Here is a 24,795-nt window from a genome sequence, read left to right as displayed (position 1 = left end):
TAACATGAAGCCATTCCTTTTTTTTTTTAGTTTGCAATGGTCTACATTTCATGTTTGTATGATCATCTATTATATTTTTGAAACTTGCCCAGAAAAGCTGAGAAAGTGGGGACATATACAGTATCCCTGCCTGGAATACAAGGTTGTAATTATAAGTAGTCCTTGACTTATGGCCATAATGGATCCTGCCCATCATGGTTGTAAAATGGTTTGGACACATGACTAGCCCAATTTTATGACCATGTTCACAATGGCTGTTAAGTAAATCATTAGAGTTGTTAAGCAAAGTCATTAAGTGAACACTGTGGTCATTAAACAAACCAATGGTTTACTATTGGCACAGTTTTGCCAAAAAACAGAAATCAATGCCAGTTTTTGGCAAAACTGTCATAAAATGCAGTAATGTGACAGCAGGATGCTGCAAAAGGCCATAAATACATCCAGTGTTGGTCACTACACAATAAAAAAGATGTTGAAACTCTAGAAAGAGTGCAGAGAAGAGCAACGAAAATGATTAGGGGACTGGAGGCCAAAACATATATGAAGAACGGTTACAAGAATTTGGCATGGCTAGTCTAGTGAAGAGGAGGACCAGGGGAGACATGAGAGCAGTCTTCCAATATTTGAGGGATGGCCACAGAGAGGAACGGGTCAAGCTATTTTCCAAAGCACCAAAGGTCAGACAAAGAACAATGGATGGAAACTGATCAAGGAGAGATTCAACCTAAAAATAAGCAGATATTTTCTGACAGTGAGAACAATTAGCCAGTGGAATGGCTTTCCTTCAGAAGTTATGGGTGCTCCATCACTGGAACCTTTCAAGAAAATTTCTGGCAAGAAAGCCACTTGTCAGAAATGGTACAGGGCCTCCTGCTTGACCAGGAGGTAGGACTAGAAGACCTCCAAGGTCCCTTTCAATGTTGTTAGTGTTGTGGCTCCGTTACCTGAGCCTGTGTTATTGGCAGGAGAGGACTCCGAGAGTGAAGGAGAGGAGTTGGCAAGGCCTCCCTCTCCAGGACCCTCCTCTCTGGCAATGCCTTCGGTGTCTGCCGAAGGTCAAGAGATAGACCCGGGGCCAAGCATGTCCACACAGCCACAGGTGGACAGTAATGAGGAGATGAGTCTTGGCTGGATCCTTGGCAGCGTTGCAGAGATAAGTGCGTGCAACAGAAGAAGAGGCGTGCCAGGGATTAGGCTGAGTCATTGGACCACACCCCACAGGATATAAAAGAGGGTGTGGTGGCCGGTTCAGCTCTGTGACAAGCAAAAAACGGATATCGGATGACCTTCTTTGTATTTACTGGACTTTGTTGATTATTGTGTATTGGCTTTGTTCCTGGACGAAGGGAGAAACTCCCCCCTCATGAGTAAAGAATACTTGGCAGCCAGCCACTGCGTTGCTGCCAATTATGATACCGGATAAACTGTTGTCGGCTGAGTACTTTAGCTGTTGCCTGTCTGTGGGGGTGCGTGTGTGAGACGGGGACAGAACAGTTATTCTGTTATTCTATCTTGTTGTGCTGCTTTCTTTGATTCCTGCCGACTCTTAGCTTGCAGACATGTTCAAGGACAGAATTTGAAATGCTTTACCTGGTCTCCAGTGGTATGTTACTGTTCAGAACCCAACTGTTATGAAGATGCACAGAGTCCTGGGTATTGGTGGGCGATGGGGCGGCTGGATTCGGCTGGCTGCGGGTGGTCAACGATCTGGCTTGGAGGGAGTTGGCTGCTGAAGGAGGCTTTCGGCTGCAGGTGCACGCATGGGGAGGTGGTGGCGGAGGTGGCAGTGGTCTGAAGGTAAACTGGTTGCGTGGGCTTCCTGGCATTTCTGCATTCAGGGAGAAAACAAACAAAACAAAGAGGCCAAATTATTATTTTCCAGCAATGGATGGAAGCTAATCAAGGAGAGAAGCAACCTAGAACTAAGGAGAAATTTCCTGACAGTGAGAACGATTAACCAGAAGCTGTGAGTGCTCCAACACTGGAAGTTTTTAAGAAGAGACTGGAGAACCATTTGTAAGAAATGGTATAGGGTTTCCTGCTTGAGCAGGGGGTTGGACTAGAAGATCTCCAAGGTCCCTTCCAACTCTGTTATTCTGTTATGGGTGTTTTAAATTTCTGGGGTTTTAAATTGAGCCAAATTATTTAATAATTTTAAATTATTTTAATTGATGTTTGTCTTGTGCTTTTAATAGGCTGTACACCGCCCTGAGTCCTTCGGGAGAAGGGCGGTATAGAAATAAAATTATTCCTATTCTTCTTTTTCTTATTTTAAGCAACAAAGAACAGAGTGCCTTGGTCCCATAGGATTACAACATTGTCTGGAAATTTAAGTCAATATATCAAAGATGTCACATTTTGTTTATTTGCATCCTACCTTTTTTTTTTGCAAATAACATAAGGTGACAAACATATCCAACATACCTTTCTCCTATTTTCCCCACAACAACAGTCTATCAACTTCGAACCGAACCTGGCAGAAGCCATTTTACTGTTCCTCAGTTGCCACACAGAAGGGGAAGGGGGGAAGGAGGTTGCAATACCTCATTAGATACAACAAAGAACTTTCTCATGGGAACCAAGGTCATCTCCATGGAGAAGGATAAGGTCGGGGAAGGAGTGCCCTGAAAGTCCGCCAATTGGCCAACGTGACCTGTGAAACTTGGGGATGAGTTTATTTCTTCTTTTAATTATACTGAAATTGTAGGAATTATTTAGAGTTGGTTTTCCTTTAATCTCTGCCAATATGATGTACTCAATAAAGAAGACCTTTGAGGTGGATTCAAGTCTCAGAGTTCTGATTTGTTTGGGTTCATTAGTCGGAACCTTGACACAGTCCTGTGAGGTGAGTTGGGCTGAGATAGAGGAATTGGCTCAAGGTCACTCAGCCGACTTTCATGACTAAGGCAGGACTAGAACTCACAGTCTCCCTGTTTCTAGCCCAATGCCTTAATCACTAGACCAAACTGGCTCTCTAACTATCTATGAGCTCAATTCAATTCCCATTGAAACACTCACAAAATGTATGCCTATGAAATCCTGTTTCTTCATGCATGGATCAAATTAAATCAGCCTATTACAGCACTAAGGGAAGACCCAAGAAGATATCTATAAGGTAAAGGTAAAGGTTCCCCTCGCACATATGTGCTAGTCGTTCCCGACTCTAGGGGGCGGTGCTCATCTCTGTTTCAAAGCCGAAGAGCCAGCACTGTCCGAAGATGTCTCCATGGTCATGTGGCCGGCATGACTCAATGCCAAAGGCGCACGGAACGCTGTTACCTTCACACCAAAGGGGGTCCCTATTTTTCTACTTGCATTTTTTACCTGCTTTCGAACTGCTAGGTTGGCAGAAGCTGGGACAAGTAACGGGAGCTCACCCCATTATGCGGCACTAGGGATTCAAACTGCTGAACTGCCAACCTTTTGATCGACAAGCTCAGCATCTTAGCCACTGGACCACCGCATCCCTTATATCTAATATAGCTAGACCTTAAATTTACAGTCGCAATTGAACCTGGAATTATGGTGGTAAGTCATTACCTTTTATGACCTTTTTTGTGATGATTGTTAAGCGAACGCCATGGTCATTAAGTTTCCCACAACAGGTGTGTTTTTGCTAGAAACTCAAAGTAACTGCCAGAAACTGGCAAAAACAACAAAACAAAACAAAACAAAAAACAAGCTGGGATGCTATAAACAGCTTCTAAATGTGAGCTACTTTTCAAGTGCCCAAAATGCAACCACATGACTGTGTGAGACTGGTTGTCGGAATTTTGAAATTGGGTCCTAATTAGCTCTGGGGAGCCTTTACTTTAAATGGTCATTAAGCGACCAGTCTTTAAACAAGGACTACCTGTAGTAGAACTCCTAGTTCTTCAATTTTTCCACAACAGAAAAATAGTAAGTATATTAAGATCTAAAAATAATCAATAACAGATATCATAAAATAAAACAGAATAAAAATGGTATTGTAAGAAGCTCCAAACGGAATGAATGGTACGGCATATTTTGTATAATGGCAGCACAAAACTGGGTGACGTGGGAAGACACATTTTTGAGTCCTTCTTTGAAAGATGTACCCTTAATCAAAAATCATGCTCCCTACCCAGAAATTTCTTAGCATCAAATTAATGAAAGTCTGTTTAGAGTCCTTGTAGATGGAGTAGAATAGGAGCATATGAGTGTCCACGCTTTTGGCTCACCTGGGCTGCAATGAGTGAAGAAGAATCGTGTTGGGCCACATATAAAATATATACTATATTAAAGTATATGAATCACATAATGTTAATTTTTTATGATCTTCTGGGGTCACATTACTAGTTGTCCAGGGCAGGCTGGACACACCTGGCTTAGAGTTTCTATTGAGCCATGACCTCATGCAGATAGATACTTAGGAGTACTGTTAAAAGGTCCAAAAAGACCTGCGGAGAACAATTCATCTTGCTCGGATCTGAATTTACAGCAAACCACAGGGATCAACGGAATAATCAAATGAATGGTGGAGTTTGTTGAAGGTTTTATGGTATTGTTTAGGTTTTGGAATAAAATCAGATCAATTATTATTATTGTTGTTGTTGTTGTATGGCATTCTTACAGTAGCCAGGAGCCCACAATGCTATTGCAGAATAGTATTTGGCTTTCCAAGGTACCAGCTCTGTTATAGGACACACTTGTACACTTCCCAAGGAGGGTGAGCTGGCTTCGCACTAGAGAAAAAGATGAGTGGCTCTTCCTGCAGTGTCACCCAAGACTCCCTCCCTTCCTAAAGCTGCCTCACAAGTGGACCCCACAACCGGGAAGGTTCAGAGCCATCAGGAATCTGCCTGCCTGCACAGAGCACCAGCTTGTCTCCCTACCAAAGTGGCACTATGTATCTACTTGCATAGAACACACCTTCAAACTGTTAGGTGGAGAGAAGTTGAGGCAAGTGACAGGAGCTCACCCTGCCACACAATGCTAGGACTGGAACCTCTGCAGCTGAGACTCTAGCATCATTAAGCCACCACGCTTTATCAAATTAGTCATAACCTGAGAGTATGCTGCCACTCAGTCAACCCAACACTTCCTTTCACCAACGCTGAATTTAATTTAGGGGGAAATCAAGCTGTGAAAGGGACATTCATGTTGTAAACACCGACATCTTTAAAATTAAGATAGATCAGGAGAAACTATTTAGCTCTAGCAAACACCCTTCCTCCCAAGAAACTTTTTTTCCAGGAATGAATGCATTCTTGAATGAATGAACAGTTTTACTGACACGCAGTCTCTTTCTCTCTCTGAAAATGAAAGAGAGGGAGAAGGAGAGAGAAAGAGAATCAGTGACCAAGAGAATGGGAAAAAAGAGAAAGTGGGTATCAGAAATGGAAATCTTTCTCAGGCTAAATTAATTTGGAAGATGTTCTTTGAGAAGCTATTAATATTAATGCATAATAATAAGCAGTATAATCAGAACCTGGTAGATTAGATTAACTGGAAGCATTAGCAGGATCCTTTCCACAGTATTGGAGAAGAAAAATTAAAATCCTCTTTTTAAGACACAAACATGAAAACTAAGATAAGAGGCAGAAAGATTTTGCCACCACCAGGCACAAATGCCCAATATTCCCCACTTTACTGAGTCTTCTGAATATACATTTTGACAGATTAAAAAACTGAAGAACTAGGTCAGGGGTCCAGCATAGCTGGCTGGAGAATTCTGGGAGTTGAAGTCCATAAGTCTTAAAGCTGCCAAGTTTGAAGACCTCTGAACTAGATCATGATGGAAATGTCATCAGATACCAGGTTTGTATTATCATATGTGGTGGACCTGTCCAGAAGCGAGAAATTATTGGATTAAAATTAAAACATGGTTAGAAGAAATGATACAACAACATATAGATTTAAAACCTGAACTGCTCCTATTGGGTATCTTACCAGAGAAATTTAGTAAAGAAAATATATATTTGATTATACATGTTACAGTATAACTGCAGCGAGGATAGCATTTGCGCAAAGATGGAAAACAGAGATAATCCCTACAGAGGGAGAAGTAATTAAGAAAATATTGGATTGTGCAGAAATGAGTAGATTGACGTTGACAATTAAAGAAAGAGAGGAATCAGAATATTTTATCCTTCCTTCCTCTCTTCTCTTCCTCCCTTCCTCCCCATGGTTTTCCTATTTTCTTTCGTATTTTGTATCTTATTTTATCTCATAACTCAATAAAAATGTTAACAAGGAAAAAAAAGAAATTAGTCCAAAGCATATGAGGTCCTGGTTGAAATTCTTCGAATGGGAATGCAGGATTCTGTAACATTTGAAGCCTCCTTTACATCTCAGTCTCTCTCAAAATTAAGGATTTAATTACTTATTTATCTTTTTGTTTTATTTATCATATTTATTAGCCAACCCTATTTGTTAAGAGTAGTATCGTGACAATAACGTAAAATATATTAGAGTAATAATCATAAAATATAGGTAGTCTTGATTTCCAACAATTTGTTTAGTGATTGCTGGAAATTACAATGGTACTGAAAAAAAAGTGACTGTTTTTCACATGTATAACCATTATAGCATCCCCATGGTTACGTGATTCAAAATTCGGACGCTTGGCAACTGATTCATGTTTATGACGTTTGCAATGTCCTGGGGTCATGCGATCACCTTCTGCAACCTTCTGACAAGCAAAGTCAATGGGGAAGCCAGATTCACATGACAAATGTGTTACCAACTTAATAACTGCAGCTGTGGCAATAAAAGTTACCAAATGAGCAAAATTCACTAAGCTGTCTCATTTAGCAACAGAAATTTTGGGCTCAATTGTGATCATAAGTTGAGGATTACCTGTATTTCAGTCTGGATCATACCAATTATATCCAGTGGTGGGATTCAGCCGGTTCGGGCTGGTTTGGGCGAACCGGTAGTTAAATTGCTGGCTGGCCGTACCCCTCCCCTCCCCATATCTTCCAGGAGTCCCCACGTGCCCCATTTTGGCTCCCAGGTAAGCGCAGGGAGACCTACTAGGCCCAAAACGGGGCACGGGGGTGTGTGGTCCAGTGCCCCCCCGTGGTCCGTTTTTGTTCCCAGAAGGCTTCAGGAAGGTCTACTAGGCCCAAAAAGGGGCACAGGGGGCGACGCCCCCTCCATGGCCCGTTTTTTCTCCCAGAGGGGTGCAGGTGGCCGAGTGCTGCCTGTCACACCCCCTGGCCACGCCTACCATGGCCACGCCCACCCAGCTGGTCATTAGGGCAGAGAACTGGTTGTTAAATTATTTGAATCCCACCACTGATTATATCCAACAGCATAAATAGGACACAGTGGCTCTCTAACAGAACTCACCCACCTCCAAATATATATTAATATACAGTCTGAAAAAGAGTCATTTTGTCAATAAATAAGTCTTCTGCACTTGCCTTGCTATTAGTTGACTGCAAATGTGTTTGTAAGCTTGGCTAAAGCTAAAATGGAAGCATTTCCATAGCCCATTTGAAGAAATTACAAATTACTGTATGTTCTCCACCCCCCAAACGAGAAAATAATCAAACTGTTCCATCATTTTTTGACAACACTGTAGTACTATATTGTTTGCTGCTGAAATTGCACATTTAAAGCAATGCATTAAAAAATGATGAAGCTTAGACATTTTGTATTTAACATGAAAGGCTCCACGAAACATGCTCATTTGTTCCCTTTAAAGATCTGCTTTCGGTTGGAACTTTTTTTCCTTTTCTTTCAAACTATGAGGCATGAGCAAAGCTTCAATAGGAAAGTGATGCAATCATATACCACCAGCAAGAATCGCAAAGATGTTCCCTGGAACCTCAGCAGAATGTTGGAAATGTGGGTCAGCCAGGGGTACATTTTACCACCCATGGTGGACATGTCTACAAGCCCAAAACTATTGGAGTAAGATAAAAGTTTGGCTCATGGAGATTACAGGAGTCAGTTTTCAACTGAGACCAGAGGTCTACTTGCTAGGAATAAACCCTGGGGGCATAAGGAAAAGCAGACTGGTACCTTTTCATACACATTACCATTACTGCATATGTGCAACTTTGGAAAGGGAAGGAAGTACCATCGGATCAGATGATTATCAACAAAATTTTGTGGTGTGCAGAATGTGATAGATTAACATATATACTTAAAGATAGACAAGAATCAATTTTCAATCAAAGCTGGGATAAATGGTACCAATGGATAGAAGTAAAAATGTCATGAGGTAGATGTTAGGGAAGCATGTAGCATAGATATATAAATAGCAAGCTAAATATAAATAAGGGAATATTAGATATAAGATTAACAAATGCAAGATGCAGTATGATAAACCAAATTGAAGCTGTAGTATGATGATATGTAATGTTATTTAGAAACTATAGATATATGGGGGTTGAATCAATCTCAGTCATATGTATGTAATTGTGTTTCGTTATAGTCTTTATTCTGTTTTATGTTTCTAATATATAATAAAATTTTATTAATAATAATATTGATTTAGAAATGAAATGTTAGAATGGTTTGGATGAATATGAAGATAGAAGAAACATATGGAAGATGGAGAAGCCTAGAAGATAACACTGAGACGTCACAAGGAAGGGAGGATTGATGTATTAAATGTTTGTTTGTCTTAAAAAATTAAAAAAAATTACTAAAAAAAAAAAAAGGAAAGTGATGCAATCTAATTACCTCTCCAGATTGAATCCCCGAACTATCAGCTGGTTTTATGAGATCATTGCAAAGTGAGGGCTGTGGAATGGATTAGAAATTCCAGTGGACTTTTCCATATGTCAACATATGCTTTTTAAATAACTCTTCCAATCAAATCAATTTGGCAACTCAAGTGGATTCAAAGCAATTCACCGAATTGCAATATGAACTGGGTTTTGGATTCAGCCACACTCAAAAAATATGAAATAATCTGGTTTACTAAGAGTAGGATTTCTCCTTCTCCCTCCTCCTCCTTCTTCTTGTCCTTTTCCCTTCCCTTTTTCTGTCCCTCCTCCTCCTCCTCCTCCTCCCTTCTTCTATAGGGAGTTCCATATTTTCAGCCCTCATTTCCATATACAACAGCAGTATACATAAAAACAAACAACAGCAACAACAGAAGAAAGCAAATCTCTCTCTCACAAACCTAGGCTCATTTTCAAAGATATCTACAGCTTTTCAGAAGCCATGCTTGCAATTATTTGCATCTCTTAACCACTTCCTTGTTTTTGATAATTTCTTCAATTCTTAACAGGGAATGTAAGGTGACCCCCTCCGTTTCAGAGTTGGGTTTGCTTGGGTTGGGAGAGCTTCTTTTCTTCCAAAATTCATTAGCACTCTAGTATGTATTTTTCCAGATACTGTTCAAAACCTTTCAGGAAGTGTGTTTGTTCTTTTTTAATTTATTGCATTGTCTTCTTTGCCAGACAGAATGCTATTATCACATGACTTTGCTTCAGAACATTTCGGTCCTACTCATTGCTACTTTCCCCCACAAACAGACATAATGTCTGATGTATCCATGTTCCCTTTAAAACCTGGCATTCTAAATTACCTTACTTTTCACATTTCTACCATTAATGTATGACTAATGTATTAATATAGACTCACCAGTCTATTGTGGTCACAGAAACTCACAATCCATTTGAAGATCTGTCATCTATCTTCACTATTCCGTTCCCATTCTGAGATCAAGATAGGATAGTGGTGAGCAGTTAGATTCAAAGTATGGAGGAAATCCATTCTTACGATCTATAGCAGGAGTGTCAAACTCAAGGCCTGTGGGCCGGATGCAGCCCGCGGGGTGCTTAGATCTGGCCCGCAGGGCTGCCCTGGAAACAGTGAAGGATCAGCCTGCAGTGCCTCTGCCAGTGAAAACAAAGCTTGGGAGGGCTGCATGTGGCCCTCCCACGCTCCGTTTTTGACCGCAATGGCCTCCTGCAGCCCTCTACCAGAGAAAACAAAGCTCAGGGAGGCCACGCACAGACTGGCCAGGCTCCATTTTCAGCCATGATGAGTTCCTGCAGCCATTTTCCAGCCAGCTTGAATTCCATTTTTACAGGCAGAGGGCTGCAGGAGGTTGTCGCAGCTGAAAATGGAGCTCGGGCAGGCCACGTGTGGCTTCCCCGAGCTCCATTTTTGTTGGCAGAGGGCTGCAGGAGGCCATCACGGCTAAACACAGAGGCTAGCCGGGCTGTGCATGGCCCCCCCCAGGCTCCGTTTCTGCTAGCAGAGTGTTGCAGGAGGCCATCGCAGCTGAAAATGGAGCCTCGACAAGTGACATTGAGCTGGCCATGCTCTACCGGCCACACGCACACACTGCCCCCCCTTCCCGAGGTCAAACACAACCCTGATGCGGCCCTCGCTGAAATCGAGTTTGACACCCCTGATCTATAGGATTGAGAATTAGGCTGGGAGTGGTCATCCATACATTTAGAATAAGGAATTGTCACTATGTCGGTAATACACAGTTCCTGAGGGTCATTATAGTGGTATCATTGTCGTATTTAGAACCTCCCTGGGGTGATGGTTGACACAGAATCATAGAAGACAAAGCTGCTGCTTGCTCACTGTTTATGCTGCTTAAACTCTGAGTTAACTATGGATCTTAACGGCACTCTACCTGAAACAACATATGTTTGACAGTCCCCTTAGGATCACTACTAGATAGCCAAGTGGAAGGAGGAAATATTGCACAGTTGTACCTGGTACATCAGTTGTGGTCCACTTGGCCACACGGTGTCATGTACCACCATGACTACAGCAACGTACATGGGGCTGCTTTTATTAAGAAGCTGGTGCAAAATGTGATGACTTATCTTTTGGTGAATAAATCTGGATTTGTGAATCTGGATTTGGTGTATTGGAGGTTTCTGAGCTCTAGATTTAATCTATCAAGTCCTGTATGGCTTGATTGTTTGGTACCTCAGGAGTGCTTCTTCCAAATAGGATCAACCCATCCAATATATGATAAGTTATTAATTTTAAGTGTTACACCTCGTCTTATTATATATATATGAATCTATCAATCTATCTTGTTTTGGCTTCTTCTGCAGCATTTCCTGGTCTTTATTTATTTATTTATTTATTAGTTCGATTTATATGCTGCCCTTCTCCGGAGACTCAGGGCGGCTTACAATGTGTTAAGCAATAGCCTTCATACTTTTGTATATTTATACAAAGTCAGCTTATTGCCCCCACAAACTGGGTCCTCAATTTACCTACCTTAGAAAGGATGGAAGGCTGAGTCAACCTTGAGCCTGGTGAGAATTGAACTTGCAGTAATTGCAGGCAGCTGGCAGCTAAGTGCTATTTTAACAGCAGTTTAGTCCACTGCGCCACCAAGGCTCTTTTAGTCTTACTCTTGAGAAAATTATATAACTCTTCAGCAGAGAACCTGGAACTTAGATCTCTAAACAAATACATCCAGAATTCCCTACCTCCATAATAGCCCAATAATTATTCTCTCCTATTCCATTTCTAGATACTTTTATAACTAAAAAGTTTAAATGATGCAACTGTTAATCTGAGAAGTTACTCATCCAAGTAACTTCAACAGTCAAAATAATAATAATAATAATAAAAAAATAGTATCAGAGAGTCATTGGAATGTACTAAATCTTGCCACACGAACTGCAAGGGTTTCTCCCCAAAATGTATTGCAATATGTAAATGAAGGCTCAATCATCCAAGTCAAAAGTACCCAAAAATGTTAAATAGTTATATAAAACATCATAATATATGTTTTGTAACATTTTACATATGTCAGATAGAAGATTCTTCACCTTGGCCCAAATCAGTGAAATGGTAAATATAATACATCGGTATCCCCTATGAAAATCATATTTGAATATGTTCTGATACAGAACTGGAACCTGTTTCCCAACTGTTATTGAAGTATTCCCTATACAATAAAAGGAGGACAGAATTCATAACACCAATTGTTAGAAATCATAATTGCTCCTCTGAGCAGGATATTATCTTTTTTTTTTCTTAAGAACCAAACTTCAGCTATTTCCAATAAACTTTTAACAACAGCTTTGTATTGCAGAAATCATAGTGCCTCCATTACACTATTAATTGCTTCAAGCTTTTCTGTATAAATTCTATTTTTCCTACTCTTCTACTACTCTGATTCATCCATGCCTCACCTCACATATTATCAAGAAATTATTTTAGGATACAGATGCAGAGATACAGATCCATGACATTTTAACAGATGAAAGAAAATTTAGTCACATCATCTGTTTTTCCAAGTATACTCATCCTCACCTTTATTCTGACATCAAAACCAACATTCCAGATTCAAACAAAAAAAGTTTGGCATTAAATATATGCAATTCTCCATAGAACTAATCCAATAATAACATATGAGCATGTAAATAGCCTAATTAAGACAGATCTTAAGCAGTCTTCAAAAGAGTAACATTTTATAGATTGGGCACGAAAGAGATAAAAGAGAAAAGGAAATTGGTTTGCTGAAACAAGGTAAATTTACAAACTGTACTTATAATTAAAGACAAATTATTTCTAGGGGTAAGGTGATATAAAACATTGTGGCTAATGAAAAACAATAACCATTTTCAGGAATGAGGAATTTAATGTGTCTTAAAGGGACACTAGATTTCTCACTATTACATTAATATATTGTTGCAAATCAGAGTTTAATACTCATTGTAAAAGTTTAATAAAATATTATGGAATTTTGGAGCTCAAGTAGCTTTAAAAATTGTTCAGTGCTGTTATGAGATCTGCAAATTCTGCAGAAAGTAAGTCATGGCTATGCTTAAAATTATATCAACGATTCACTGTCAGTCTAATCTTCTTATTTTCTTCTCCTCAAAGGCTGTTTTTTAGAAAGCAGGTTTTTGAGCCCAACTTGTCTCAATCAATACGATTGCTATTATTCTGTTCACAGTTGGTTCCAGTTTTTAAACACAGCCAAATTTTCATGAAACTTCACACAAGTAGCTCAAAAATCTCCCGAGGTCTCACAGGCTGGTGCAATTGCAGTGTTCACATCTTTGTGTCTATAGATATAGATACAGATAATTTTTATTTCATTTTTAGATGTCATCCGAGATGCAACAAGTATTCTTCCCAATCTTGTACCTCGTCCCCCGGGCACTCTGCTGGCTTGGAACTGCATTTAAATTTCTTGAAATATCTAGTGCACTTAGACAAATGCTATTATTTCGTTTGCCAGAATGTCTAAGAGCAAATATCACAGCAGTTCTAAAATATGGCAGAGGTTTTTTTACTGCACATCTAGAGATGCAACATGTCTTTTTCATGTGAGAGGCTTTCCTCTAATCAAGAAACATGGATTGGAAATAAAAAACAAAAAAGAAGTTGAGACTTTGGAAAAAGTGCAGAGAAGAGCAACTAAGAGGATTAAGGGCCTAGAGACTAAAATATATGAAAAATGGCTGCAGGAATTGGATATGGCTAGTCTAGAGAAAGGAAGGACTAGGGGTGACATGCTGGTAGTGTTCCAGTATTTGAGGGGCTGCCACAAAGGAGAGGGCCTCAACCTATTTTCCAAAGCATCAAAAGACAAGACAAAGATCAATGGATGGAAACTAATCAAGAAGACAAACAACCTGAAATTAGGGGAGAAACTTCCTAACAGTGAGAACAATTAACCAGTGGAACAGCTTGCCTTCAGAATTTGTGGGTGCTCCAACACTTTTAAGAAGAGACTGGGCAGCCACTTCAGACCCTATACCAGTCTGAAATGGTACAGGATCTCCTGCTTCAGCAGTGGGGGTTTGGACTAGATAACCTCCAAGGTTCCTTCCAGCTCTGTTCGGATAGATGGATGTACATATTGAATAGAATAGAATGGAATTCTTTATTGGCCAAGTGTGATTGGAAACACAAGGAATTTGTCTTAGGTGTATATGCTCTCAGTGTACATAAGGAGGATAAAATACATTCTTCAAGAATAAAAAGATACAACACTTAGTGTTAGTCAAGGTTACTAATAAGCTAACAAATCGTACTAGGAAACAAATAAAAACAATATAATTGAAAGACACAAGCAACATGGTTATAGTCATAAGTGGGAAGAGATAGATACTAGTAAGGAAGAGAAGAAGAATAGTAATAATACAGTCTTAGTAAATTATTTGACACTGTTGTGGGAATTACTTGTTACGCAGTGATGGCGTTCGGGAAAAAACTGTCCTTGTGTCTAGTTGTTTTAGTGTGCAGTGCCCTATTGCGTCTTTTTGAGGGCAGAAGTTGAAACAATTTATGTCCAGGATGTGAGGGTTACCATACAGTATATGCATCTCTACCCCAGGCTGATTTTCCAATGATCTTGTTTTATGCTAAAAGGTACTTTGGGGAATCACCTGAAAGATACCTGAGTAGTTCTTCTAGGTAAGATGACTGGTCAGTTTGAGCCAAATACCATCCCCTTAGAAAGCCCCCTTAATTTGCCTTCAAGGGGTGAAGAGCAAAGTGTAATCTTGTTGGGAAGTCTCAGAAAATCACTTTGTAAGTATAACATAACCCTCAATGTAAGCTCGATCTCTGGTGATCAAATGGACACATCCATGTGGAGCTGTGCTTTGTGTGTTTGTTTGTAATTGCCTTCCTCCAAGATTTATATTTGTAGAAATTTATATGAGATTTAAATTATATCAAAAATAATCATCTAAGACTGAGAATCTTCTTGTTGAGTAATTGCTTATATGTGGTCAAAGATTATGGTGTCAGGTTTCGATGCTGACATATGGTTTCTTACAAGTTGAAATTGCGATGTTGGATATGCTTTAATAAACAAATTCTATAGCTTTACTTTTTTTTATTCCACTCTTATGGATGTACTGACTTAGACATCAGAGTTGATTTACCGTGTTGGCATAGCTTATCCTCAGACAGACTGTGAGCAATTCCTGATGACCTATTTCTAAAGGAGAGTTTCAAAGAAAGCCATGTATTTTAAAAAACAAACAAACCTAAAACTCTTAGATCTGGATGAGAATTTCTTTACTCTAGCAACTACTTGTGAAATATATTACAGAGGGGATTGTCAGACTGCCTGCTTTACAAGACTGGAGGCATAGACACCAAATTGTAACACCGCAACATTCTTACTTCAGTGAAGCTGGTCAGCCCTAAATACAGAAATTTATCTGGATGCTGATGATAATTGTATGATAAAATTGCTTGCCAGTTACTGGGAGATTGTTGAATTAAGTACTTAAGTGTTAACTTATAGTTTTTGACGGGGGATATATATATATATATATATATATATATATATATATATATATGTATGTATGTATGTATGTATGTATGTATGTATGTATGTATGTATTTCGTTCCTTTTTATTATTTATATGGTCACATATTTAAAGTGTCTGAGTAGTATACAAGAATTAAACAAACACAGAAACACTCACACCAGGACATATAACCCTGGGGATCCATTCAAGTATGACTTATAATGAACCATCTCACCACGCCATAAAAACCTGACGGTCTTGAAGCAGTTTCTATTAGTGAAACAAACTTACAAATCTTTTTAAAAAAATACAATTAAATGTTAGATGTTTCTTCTATTCAATATCAAACACAAATGGGATAACAAATGCATAAACAAGATGTCCAGGGAAACATTCAGTTTTTTTAAAAAAAAAAAATTAGCCAAGAAAATATTTATAATGAACATGAATCTATTAAAAGAATTCCCAGGGTATTGTAATTATTATTTATTTCTATAATTGTTTCACCATGAAGCTCTAGAATTCTATAGAGATTTCATGTTTATGTATTGTGATGTTTGCATTGACTATTAAAAAGCAATTTGGCTGACATTTTAGTTCTTTTGTTGCTAGTTTTAATTGGACTGTTCATCAAGCATCAACTCTCCCGTTGACTGCAAAGACTACAGGCCAACATCAGTTTACAGTAATGTCTCTTTAATTATTTTGTCTTGTCAGAATGCCAACTTCATTGAGATAAATGTATGCTTGATTTCATTTCAAGATCCACACGTGGATTACTGAAGACTAAATCAAATCCAGACTAGTCCCTTTGGTAGATCTCCAATACTCCCCTACCAGTTATCCCCAGGTATGTTGTGACTACAACTTCCAGAATTTACTTGGGTAGAACTGTCATATTAAGGACTGCAGAGTTGTATCCACATTTAGCTACAAGACTCCTGACAAGTTGGAATCTCAATCTTACTAGAATTTTTCACTTTGAGAAAATGTTTTAAGATTTTTAAATACATGTGTTCATCAACCTGTTTCAAATCTTAGCATTTACGTAAATACATCACTCTCATGGCTACATTGGGTCTCTGAAAAACCTGGTAAACAGCATCCAAAAAAATCTCCGGGTGTGACTATCCAATTGCCTTTTTTTTTTTATCTGAGGGATGGAATTGTCAAACTCATGGCTGGAGAGTAATCATACTAATTACATTAACTACAATTAAATGGAAATTGCATGAAATTTCAATTTTGTCCTTGACTGGGAAAATGTGTGCTGCCTGAATATAAGAGCGAAGAGACCTATACAGATGTTGGCAGCATGGTTTACCTTCATTCCACTAACCTTTTTACTATAATGTATGAAATTTGAGCCTCTGTACAGAATCAGAATGCAGGAGCCATGCCTTTGATACAAGCCTTAATAACCTTCAAATCAGACTACTGTAATAATAGAAGGACAATAAGGCAACTTCTTGTACCTTGGGCAATTTTTGAATGATATTTAGAATCTGGAACTATAGAATTGATTGTAATTACACCATTTATTCAAGTAGGACCAAGGAGAAATATCAAAATTGCACGGAGAAATCCCCATATCATTTACGAATGCTATAAAACATTTTCTAATTTTATTTTATTTTTTTGCATTATGATGGAAATGGATTTTTAATTTATTTTATGATTGATCACTGCCCAGAGTCACTTCTGAGATGGGCGGCCATACAAATTGAAGGCATGCATGCATGCATGAATGAATGAATGAATGAAAATCTTATTTCAATTCAAGTGTCAATGCAGAAAAGAAAAATGTTCTTAGCACTCCAACTTCACTTTTTTCAGAAATCTAATTTGATATATATCATCCTTTAAATACTTTTTCTGAAGTTTTCAGCAACAGATCTGGGTGTGTGAAACAACAATGTAACTTTCACACTTGATCTGTAGGCTATGAAAGAGCAAATAGAACTGAGTTAACTATGAGAGTCCAAAGATTTTGTTTGAGGTGCAGTTTCCTCAACCAAGTAAATTCTGCTATGAGAACAGAATGTCTCTGTTCCTAATAAATTATTTCCTTTGAGTCAAAAGGACAGTATCAGAATAACAGAATTGTAACGCACCTTGGTGTCTTCTAGTCCAACCCTCTGCTCAAGAAGAGACCTATATCATTTCAGACAAATGGCTGTCCAGTCTTTTCTTAAAAGTCTCCAGTGATGGAACATACACAGCTTCTGAAGGCAAGCCATTCCACTAATTAATTTTTCTCACTGTTAGGAAATTTCTCCTTGGTTCTACGTTGCTTCTCCCTTTGATTAGTTTCCATCCATTGTTTCTTGTCTTGCCTTCTGGTGCTTTGAAGAATAATTTGACCCCCCTCTTCTTTGTTGCATTGGAACATTGCTATCATGTGTCCCCTAGTCTTTCTTTTCACTAGATAAATCCAGTTCCTGCAAGTGTTCTTCATATCTTTTTAGCCTTCAACCCCCTAATTAGGATCTGGGTATGTACGAGATCACCTTCTGCCACCGATAGCCTCCCACCGGCCAATACGCTCCCCCAGAGAGGGACTCCTCAGGGTGCCGTCGGCCAATGTCGACTGGCGACACCCGGGGGAAAAGCCTTCTCTGTGGGGGCACCTGCCCTCTGGAATGAACTGCCCCCGGAGATTCGCATGATCTACGTACCTTTTGCCGTGCCCTTAAGACTCTTTTGTTTCAACAGGCCGGGCTGGCTTAGAAAATGAATTTTAATTGGGTGTTTGTAGTTTTTTAATATAAGGGCCAAATTTTTAATATATTTTAAACTGTTTTTAAATTTTGTGGGTATATGTTGTTTTAATATGGCTGTACACCACCCTGAGTCCTTCGGGAGAAGGGCAGTATAAAAATTTAATAAATAATAATAAATAATAATAATAATAATTGTCTTTGTTGTCATCTCTACACTCTTTCCAGAGTCTCTACATCCTTTTTATGATATGGTGATCAAAACTGGATATAGTATTCTAAGCGTACACCAACCTGTTCTAGTTGTTGCTTTTCACATCCTTTGGCTGCTGGTCTCTTACATCTAATGAGTTTGATTTACTTTATGAATTATTTTTGGGAAACATGGTGTTTCAGAATAGAACATGAAAGTGTCTTGAAGGAACTAAGTAATTGAAAATTGATAAAACATCTAGATGAAGGCTTCCCTAGTGCTGTTCATCAAGAAATCAATTTTAATGACTTTCATCCCCATCTATAAACCACATCTGAGTCGTTCTCTTTTCCCCGTCTCTGATGCTACTTTCCAGTCGCTAGGAACTATTCAGCTGGGAAGGATGTTGTTTTGTTTTACAGAATAATTTAAAAAATAGATCACCATCATTAGTGAAACGAAAAAGATGAGCACACATTGTCTTGACTATGATTATTTCCCTGTTCCTATTAGAAGAAATAGTTTAACTCTTTCAGCAGTTTAATGTTGTTGTTTTTTCTTATTTATCTTTCTTATTTTTGTTCTGACCTAGGCTTCCCCAGCAACACGAAGCCGAGTCCTTGTCCCGACAAAAACCCCTTTTATTTAATTTACAGTGAATTCCTCTCCAGCAGTATCTTTCCTCTCCCACAGTCTTTCAAGATAGTTCACAATTACCGACCTTTATCAGGCTTGGAGAGTGGCCAGGCCGATATCTTTCAGACGCCCGCAATACTTGGCAAGAATGCAGGAATGAACTAATTGTCTCCTGCAAACTCCACTCCCCTTTCGCTCCTTTTTTATTTCCTCTGGGAGGGGCCATTCACTGTCCACCTGTGGCCTTATTCCCAAGTCGACCCTTGTTCTTTAGCTGTTCCCTTCATCTGGCAACTCTGTGCATGTGCACACTGGGAACAGGCTCCAACTATTTGTCTGCCTCACTGATGTCCGACTCTGAAGGCAGCTGATAACTGGCATCCGGCCCTGGCCCCCTCTCTGCCTCTGATGCAGAGCCCTCATCCGAGCCTTCCCCAGACTCCAGGACTGGCCCATGCTCCTCCCCAACCTCCTCACTGTCCAAATCTGCTGCCAGATCCACTGGTGGGCCACAACAATTTCATGCCTTGATTTGAAAAACATGAAATTATCAAGCCTGAAGCTGACCTGGCTATGGCCATTTCCTTTTCTTTGGGGCTTCTGTTTCTTATCAGGGTTTTTTTCTCACATGGCTTCAGGTTGACACAGTCTGGAGTTGGAGAGTAGAGATAGATGGGGTTTTGTAGCCAAAACAACATAGCTCTCTTGTGAGTCAGACACATTCCAATGGCTGGCCGGCCAGAGGCGGAGAGAAGTCGCCAAGCAACTAGCCAGTATCCAGATTGGACAATGTGATTCGTTGTTTTGAAAAAAACAGGAAAGTTTTACTTTTAATGTGGTGGAAAGCACAGGAACCTTCAGAACTGGCTTTCCACCTGTTTGTGCCAAGAAGATGTCTCTGAATAAACCTGTTCTTTGATGAACCAACTTGCCTCGGAGTTCTGTTTGCAATGGGTACATTACTTGAAACCTGACAGAAATAAGCTAATCTACTAATCTACAAGAAACTGACTTAAAAAGAGTTGGAACTCTCCTCAACATCAAATCATTTATGCCTTCATCACAGCCAGTTTTGTCTAGCGGTTAAGGCACCAGTTAGAAACCAGGAGACCATGAGTTCAAGCCCCACCATGAAAGCCATCTGGGTTGACCTTGGGCCAGTTCCTCTCTCTCAGCCCAACTCACCTCACAGGATTGTTGTTGTTGTGGGGAAAATAGGAAGCGTGTTAGATATGTTCGTTGCCTTAAGTTATTGGTAAAAATAATGAAGACGGGATATAAATTAAATAAATAAATAAATATCTGCATCCCGTTTTGCATCATAATCTCAGCACATCAGGGCCCTCAGTTATCACACCAATTCTGATTTTCCAAAACTAGCCCCCTTCTAACCAGCATGACTATTGCTGGTTATTCAAGAGTTGAAGTCAACAGTTCTAGAGGACACCCAGGTTGGGGGAACAATGCAATCAATCAAGTCCAAGCATGTCTGTCTGACAGAAAAATGAACTGTCAGTACACCTTGAACAGTGAGCAGTAAAAGGTTGATGAGCCTTCTGAGAAGGAAGCCAGGAAACCTTCATCAATCTATCTGCTTTTCTATCAGTCAAGTCAAATATCATCAAATCACTTTATTTTTGGCCTGTGACCAGAACTATTCTTTCTATTCTGTCAGAAGGAGGGTAAGAATAAAAAAAGCTGGGAAATGCCAAACGGAGAGATGATCTTCAGCATGATCCTGGAATGGAGTGACAAAATATCCCATTCCTGAAGAATGAAGGTGTATTACTGAGCATGTTCTGTGGGGTCCTTGGTGCTCTCTGAGCTGGTTGTTTTCTTGCAGATGTTGCATTACCCAACTAGGTAACATCATCAGTGCTAGAAGGGAGTAGGGTTTGCTCTCTTTTTATATATTAGTGGCTTGCTCCGTCAGTGTTGTTGTTTAATTGTTTGAGTTATTACTATCTGAGCTACCAACTCAGTAAACAATAATCAAGGCTAACCCCGGACTTAAACATGGCTTAGGTCCGGGGTATTTACAGGACCATCTCCTACTCGCCTCCCACCGTCCTGTCCACTCACACAGGGCTGCCCTCCTCAGGGTACCATCGACCAGACAATGTCAGCTGGCGACGTCCAGGGGTAGAGCGCGGTGTCGCCAGTTCCTCTTCTGGGTTTCTGGCGCGCATGCAAGTGCAATGATCAGCTAGCCATTTTGCATGCGTCCGTGCCAGAAACTTGAAGAGTTGGTCTTCCATTTTCCTGCGTGAGCATGCACGCCGGCCAGCTGATCGTCACGTGCGCATGTGTGCCAGAAACCCGGAAGAGTAGCTGGCTTAAACCAGAAGTCCAGGAGCTGAAATTGGAAGTTCATTTTCGGGGTTGTTCATTTTCGAGCGCTGGGCTGCTCCTCTTCCAGATTGTGGCCCAGATGCACATGTCCGCCATCACTGTCCTATATGAAACTGTAGCTTTATTTCTTATGGAAGGCTACAGTAATCAATCATAATGCTCTCTCGAAATTTACTCTTTGAGGTATATAAATACATTTCAGCCCTCCAAGGAAATAACTTTATCTGGAAATATTTCAGACTCAAATCAGAAAGAGGAAAATGCAACATTTCAGCCACCAGATATGTAGTAAAGTGCTCCCTGCCCCATTCACGGAAAGCTATTTTTAAAATTTGGAATCAACCCTGACAAAAGCAATATTACAAATAAACAAGGCCGAAGTTTGAGAAAAATGTCATGGGTGGAAGGAAAAAAAATATTTGACATAGTGAGAGTTGTTCCTGCAACAGATCTCGTAGGGGAAAAAAAAAAAAGATAAGCTGACAATAGTTGTTTTATTATTTAATTTCATTTCAAGGTTGCCTGATTCCACAGCAATTTTGGACAGCTCTTACACATGAAAAACAATTAAAAGAAATGTATAAGAAAACAACACAGAGAAAGGAATATAGCTGACCAGAAGGCCGAACAAAACACACACAAACACAAGCACATAAATGCACACAGGGGCTTACCCTAAAAGTAAAAGTTAAGGTTCCCCTCGCACATATGTACTAGTTGTTCCTGGCTCTAGGGGGCAGTGCTCATCTCCGTTTGAAAGCCGAAGAGCCAGTGCTGTCTGAAGACGTCTCCGTGGTCATGTGGCCGGCATGACTAAATGCCAAAGGCGCACGGAACGCTGTTACCTTCCCACCAAAGGTGGTCCCTATTTTTCAATTTGCATTTTTTAATGTGCTTTCGAACTGCTAGGTTGGCAGAAGCTGGGACAAGTAACGGGAGCTCACCCCGTTAGGTGGCACTAGGGATTCGAACCACTGAACTGCCGACCTTTCGATAGACAAGCTCAGCGTCTTAGCCACTGAGCCACCGCGTCCCTGCTGGGCTTACCCTAGCCTAGCCCAGATCTTTAACAATTTGTGCAAAGCTGAAAGCTGAAGAGATGGGAGGGCAACAAAGAAATTAGGAGAATTGCATGAATAACTTGTGATCATTGGGAATATTATTCACTTCTCTCTGATGGAGGTAGATGGGAATAGGAGAAACAATGGTGTAATTCAAGAATCTTGTGAACAGAGGAAATTGGGCGTTTGACTGGCTATCGTCTCAGGGTGCATACATGTCATAAAAATTAACTGTTTTTGACACACATCAAAGATAAAAAGCCACCAACTGTCAATTGTCAGTCCCTAAATGTTATTGAATATCCATCATAAGTGATCAGATACTAAACACGAATAAATGTCAGCTGTCATATAGGATCAAATAACCCTCCAGGATTTAGCGTTAAATCTACTGGTTATATGTTAAACGTAAAAGTTTGCAGCAGATGTTTAACCGTTTAAAGAATAACAGTAATATTACATTGGTGTAAGTATTCAGACCAGGGGTGAAATGTAAAATTTGTTACTACCGGTTCTGTGGGCGTGGCTTGGTGTGTGTGGGGGGTAATGTGACTGGGTGGGCGTGGCCAACTTTTTTTTTGTTTAACTTTTCAAAGCATTTTTTCTAATGCTTTGAAAAGCCTCTGACAATCAGGCAACTCAGCTGGGATCGTCAGAGACTTTTCAAAGCTTTTTTTTTTACCACTTCTTCGGCCAAGAGGTTGCAGGAAAAAATGCTTTGAAAAGCCTCTGACGATCCCAGCTGAGCCGCGCGATCATCAGAGGCTTTTTTTTTAACTTTTAAAAGCTTTTTTTTGGCTGAAGAGGTTGTAGAAAAAGTGCTTTTAAAAGTTAAAAAAAAAAGCCTCTGATGATCGTGCGGCTAAACTGGGCATGGGGGTGTGGGTGGGGCGCAGGGATTTTTGCTACCGATTCTCTGAACCACCCGCTGCCATCACTACTGGATCGGGCAATCCGGTCCAAACTGGGAGCATTTCACCCCTGACCTGAATGACTCTCAGACTGTGAGGAACAAGATTCTCTGGTTTGATGAAACCAAGTTTGAACTATTTGGCCTCAATGCTAAACATTATGGTTGGACAAAACCAGGCAGCACTCATCACCTATTCAATATCATCCCAACAGTGAAGCATGGTGGTGGCAGCATCATGCGGTGGGGGTGTTTTTCAGCAGCAGGGACTGGGAGATTGGTCAGGGTTGAGGGAAAGCTGAACGGAGCAAAGTACAGGTATATCATCAATGAAAACCTGTTCCACAGCGCTCAGGACCTCAGGCTGGACCAAAGGTTCACTTTCCAATATGACAATGATCCTAAGCACACAGCCAAGTCAACACAGGAGTGGCTTAGGAACAAGTCTGTGAATGTCCTAGAGTGGCTCAGCCAGAGTCCTGACTTGAATCCTATTGAACATCTCTGGAGGGACCTGAGAACAGCTGTCTACTGACAGTTGCCATTCAACCGGACTGAGTTGAGAGGATTTGCAAGGAAGAATGGCAGAAAATCTCTCAACCCAGGTGTGCAAAGCTTTGTCATACCCCCAAAGATTGGAGTCTGTAATTGCTGCCAAAGGGGCTTCAACAAAGTACTGAGTGAAAGATCTGAATACTTATGCCGATGTGATATTTGAGGTTTTTTTTTTCTTTTTAATAATAATTTACAGACATTTCTAAAATTCTGTCATTACGGGGTACGGAGTGTAGATTAATGAGGAAAAAAATGAATTTCAACAACTGTAGAATCAGGCTGCAGCATAAGAAAAATGACAAAAATGAAGGGGGTCTGAATACTTTCTGAATGCAGTGTAGATATATGCATGTACAGTATGTATACAGAGAGACACAGAGAGAGAGGGAGAGAGGGAGGGAGAGAGAGAGAGAGAAAGGGGGCGACTCACTGTTAGACCTGGAAGTCTTTTTTCGTTGGATCTTCAGGTCTGCCACATTTCCTACTGTGGAAAACTGGGAGGGTGGATTGTATGGAGCCAGGGTGACATATAGTCATAATAACATTCCTTTCTCAGAGAGTCAAGGACATCTTGCCCTGCACCTGGATGGCTGGAACTAGGAGGCATCTCCAGTTGGGACTGTGCTGGGATTGGACATGTGATGGACATCTGGGCAGTGGTGGGATTTAGAGCTGGAGGGGACCTTGGAGGTCTTCTAGTCCAGCCCCCTGCCCAAGCAGGAGACCCTATACCCAGTGGTGGGATTCAAGTAATTTAACAACTGGTTCTCTGCCCTAGTGATTTCTTCCAAAAACCAGTTTGTCAAACTGCTCAGAAAGTTAACAACCGGTTCTCCCGAAGTGGTGCGAACTGGCTGAATCCCACCACTGCATCTGGGTGTTGAGCAGGGACTTGAATTTTCCTTTGGATGGGGAAAACCTGGAAACTTTCAGATTCGGGTTTTCCCAGATGTGCCAACAGGGCATCTCTAATAAAATGGAACTTTGAGGAAACTCAAGCCTCGGAGTTTTCTTTTGTTGGAGGTGTTACTTGGAATCCTGACACTTACTCTGTGTGTGTGTGTGTGTGTATCAGAGTGAAGATATAATAATAGCATGCCACTTTTTTCTAACCATAAGCAATGGCCATCTGTTAAAGCTGCCTCTGTTGTCACACAGTACAGAATATCCA

At 40.3% G+C, this 24,795-nt stretch overlaps 1 protein-coding gene across 7 annotated transcripts in view; it reads right to left on the bottom strand.

Annotated features, from left to right (window-relative positions):
- The window catches only part of TENM1 (teneurin transmembrane protein 1), a 1,253,741-nt gene that overhangs the window by 203,426 nt on the left and 1,025,520 nt on the right, over window positions 1–24,795 (bottom strand). For all 7 annotated transcript variants that reach the window (XM_060692076.2, XM_060692082.2, XM_060692081.2 and 4 more), the window contains one exon: window positions 1,591–1,828. In XM_060692076.2, coding sequence (XP_060548059.1) covers window positions 1,591–1,828 — 238 coding nt within the window. The remainder of the gene's footprint in view (window positions 1–1,590; window positions 1,829–24,795) is intronic.

Source organism: Pantherophis guttatus, chromosome 12, assembly GCF_059756535.1.
Source record: "Pantherophis guttatus breed Tessera chromosome 12, ASM5975653v1, whole genome shotgun sequence".
NCBI classification, from domain to species: Eukaryota; Metazoa; Chordata; class Lepidosauria; order Squamata; family Colubridae; genus Pantherophis; species Pantherophis guttatus.
Note: the sequence above shows the minus strand (reverse complement) of the source record. Positions and strands in the feature narration are given on the sequence as shown.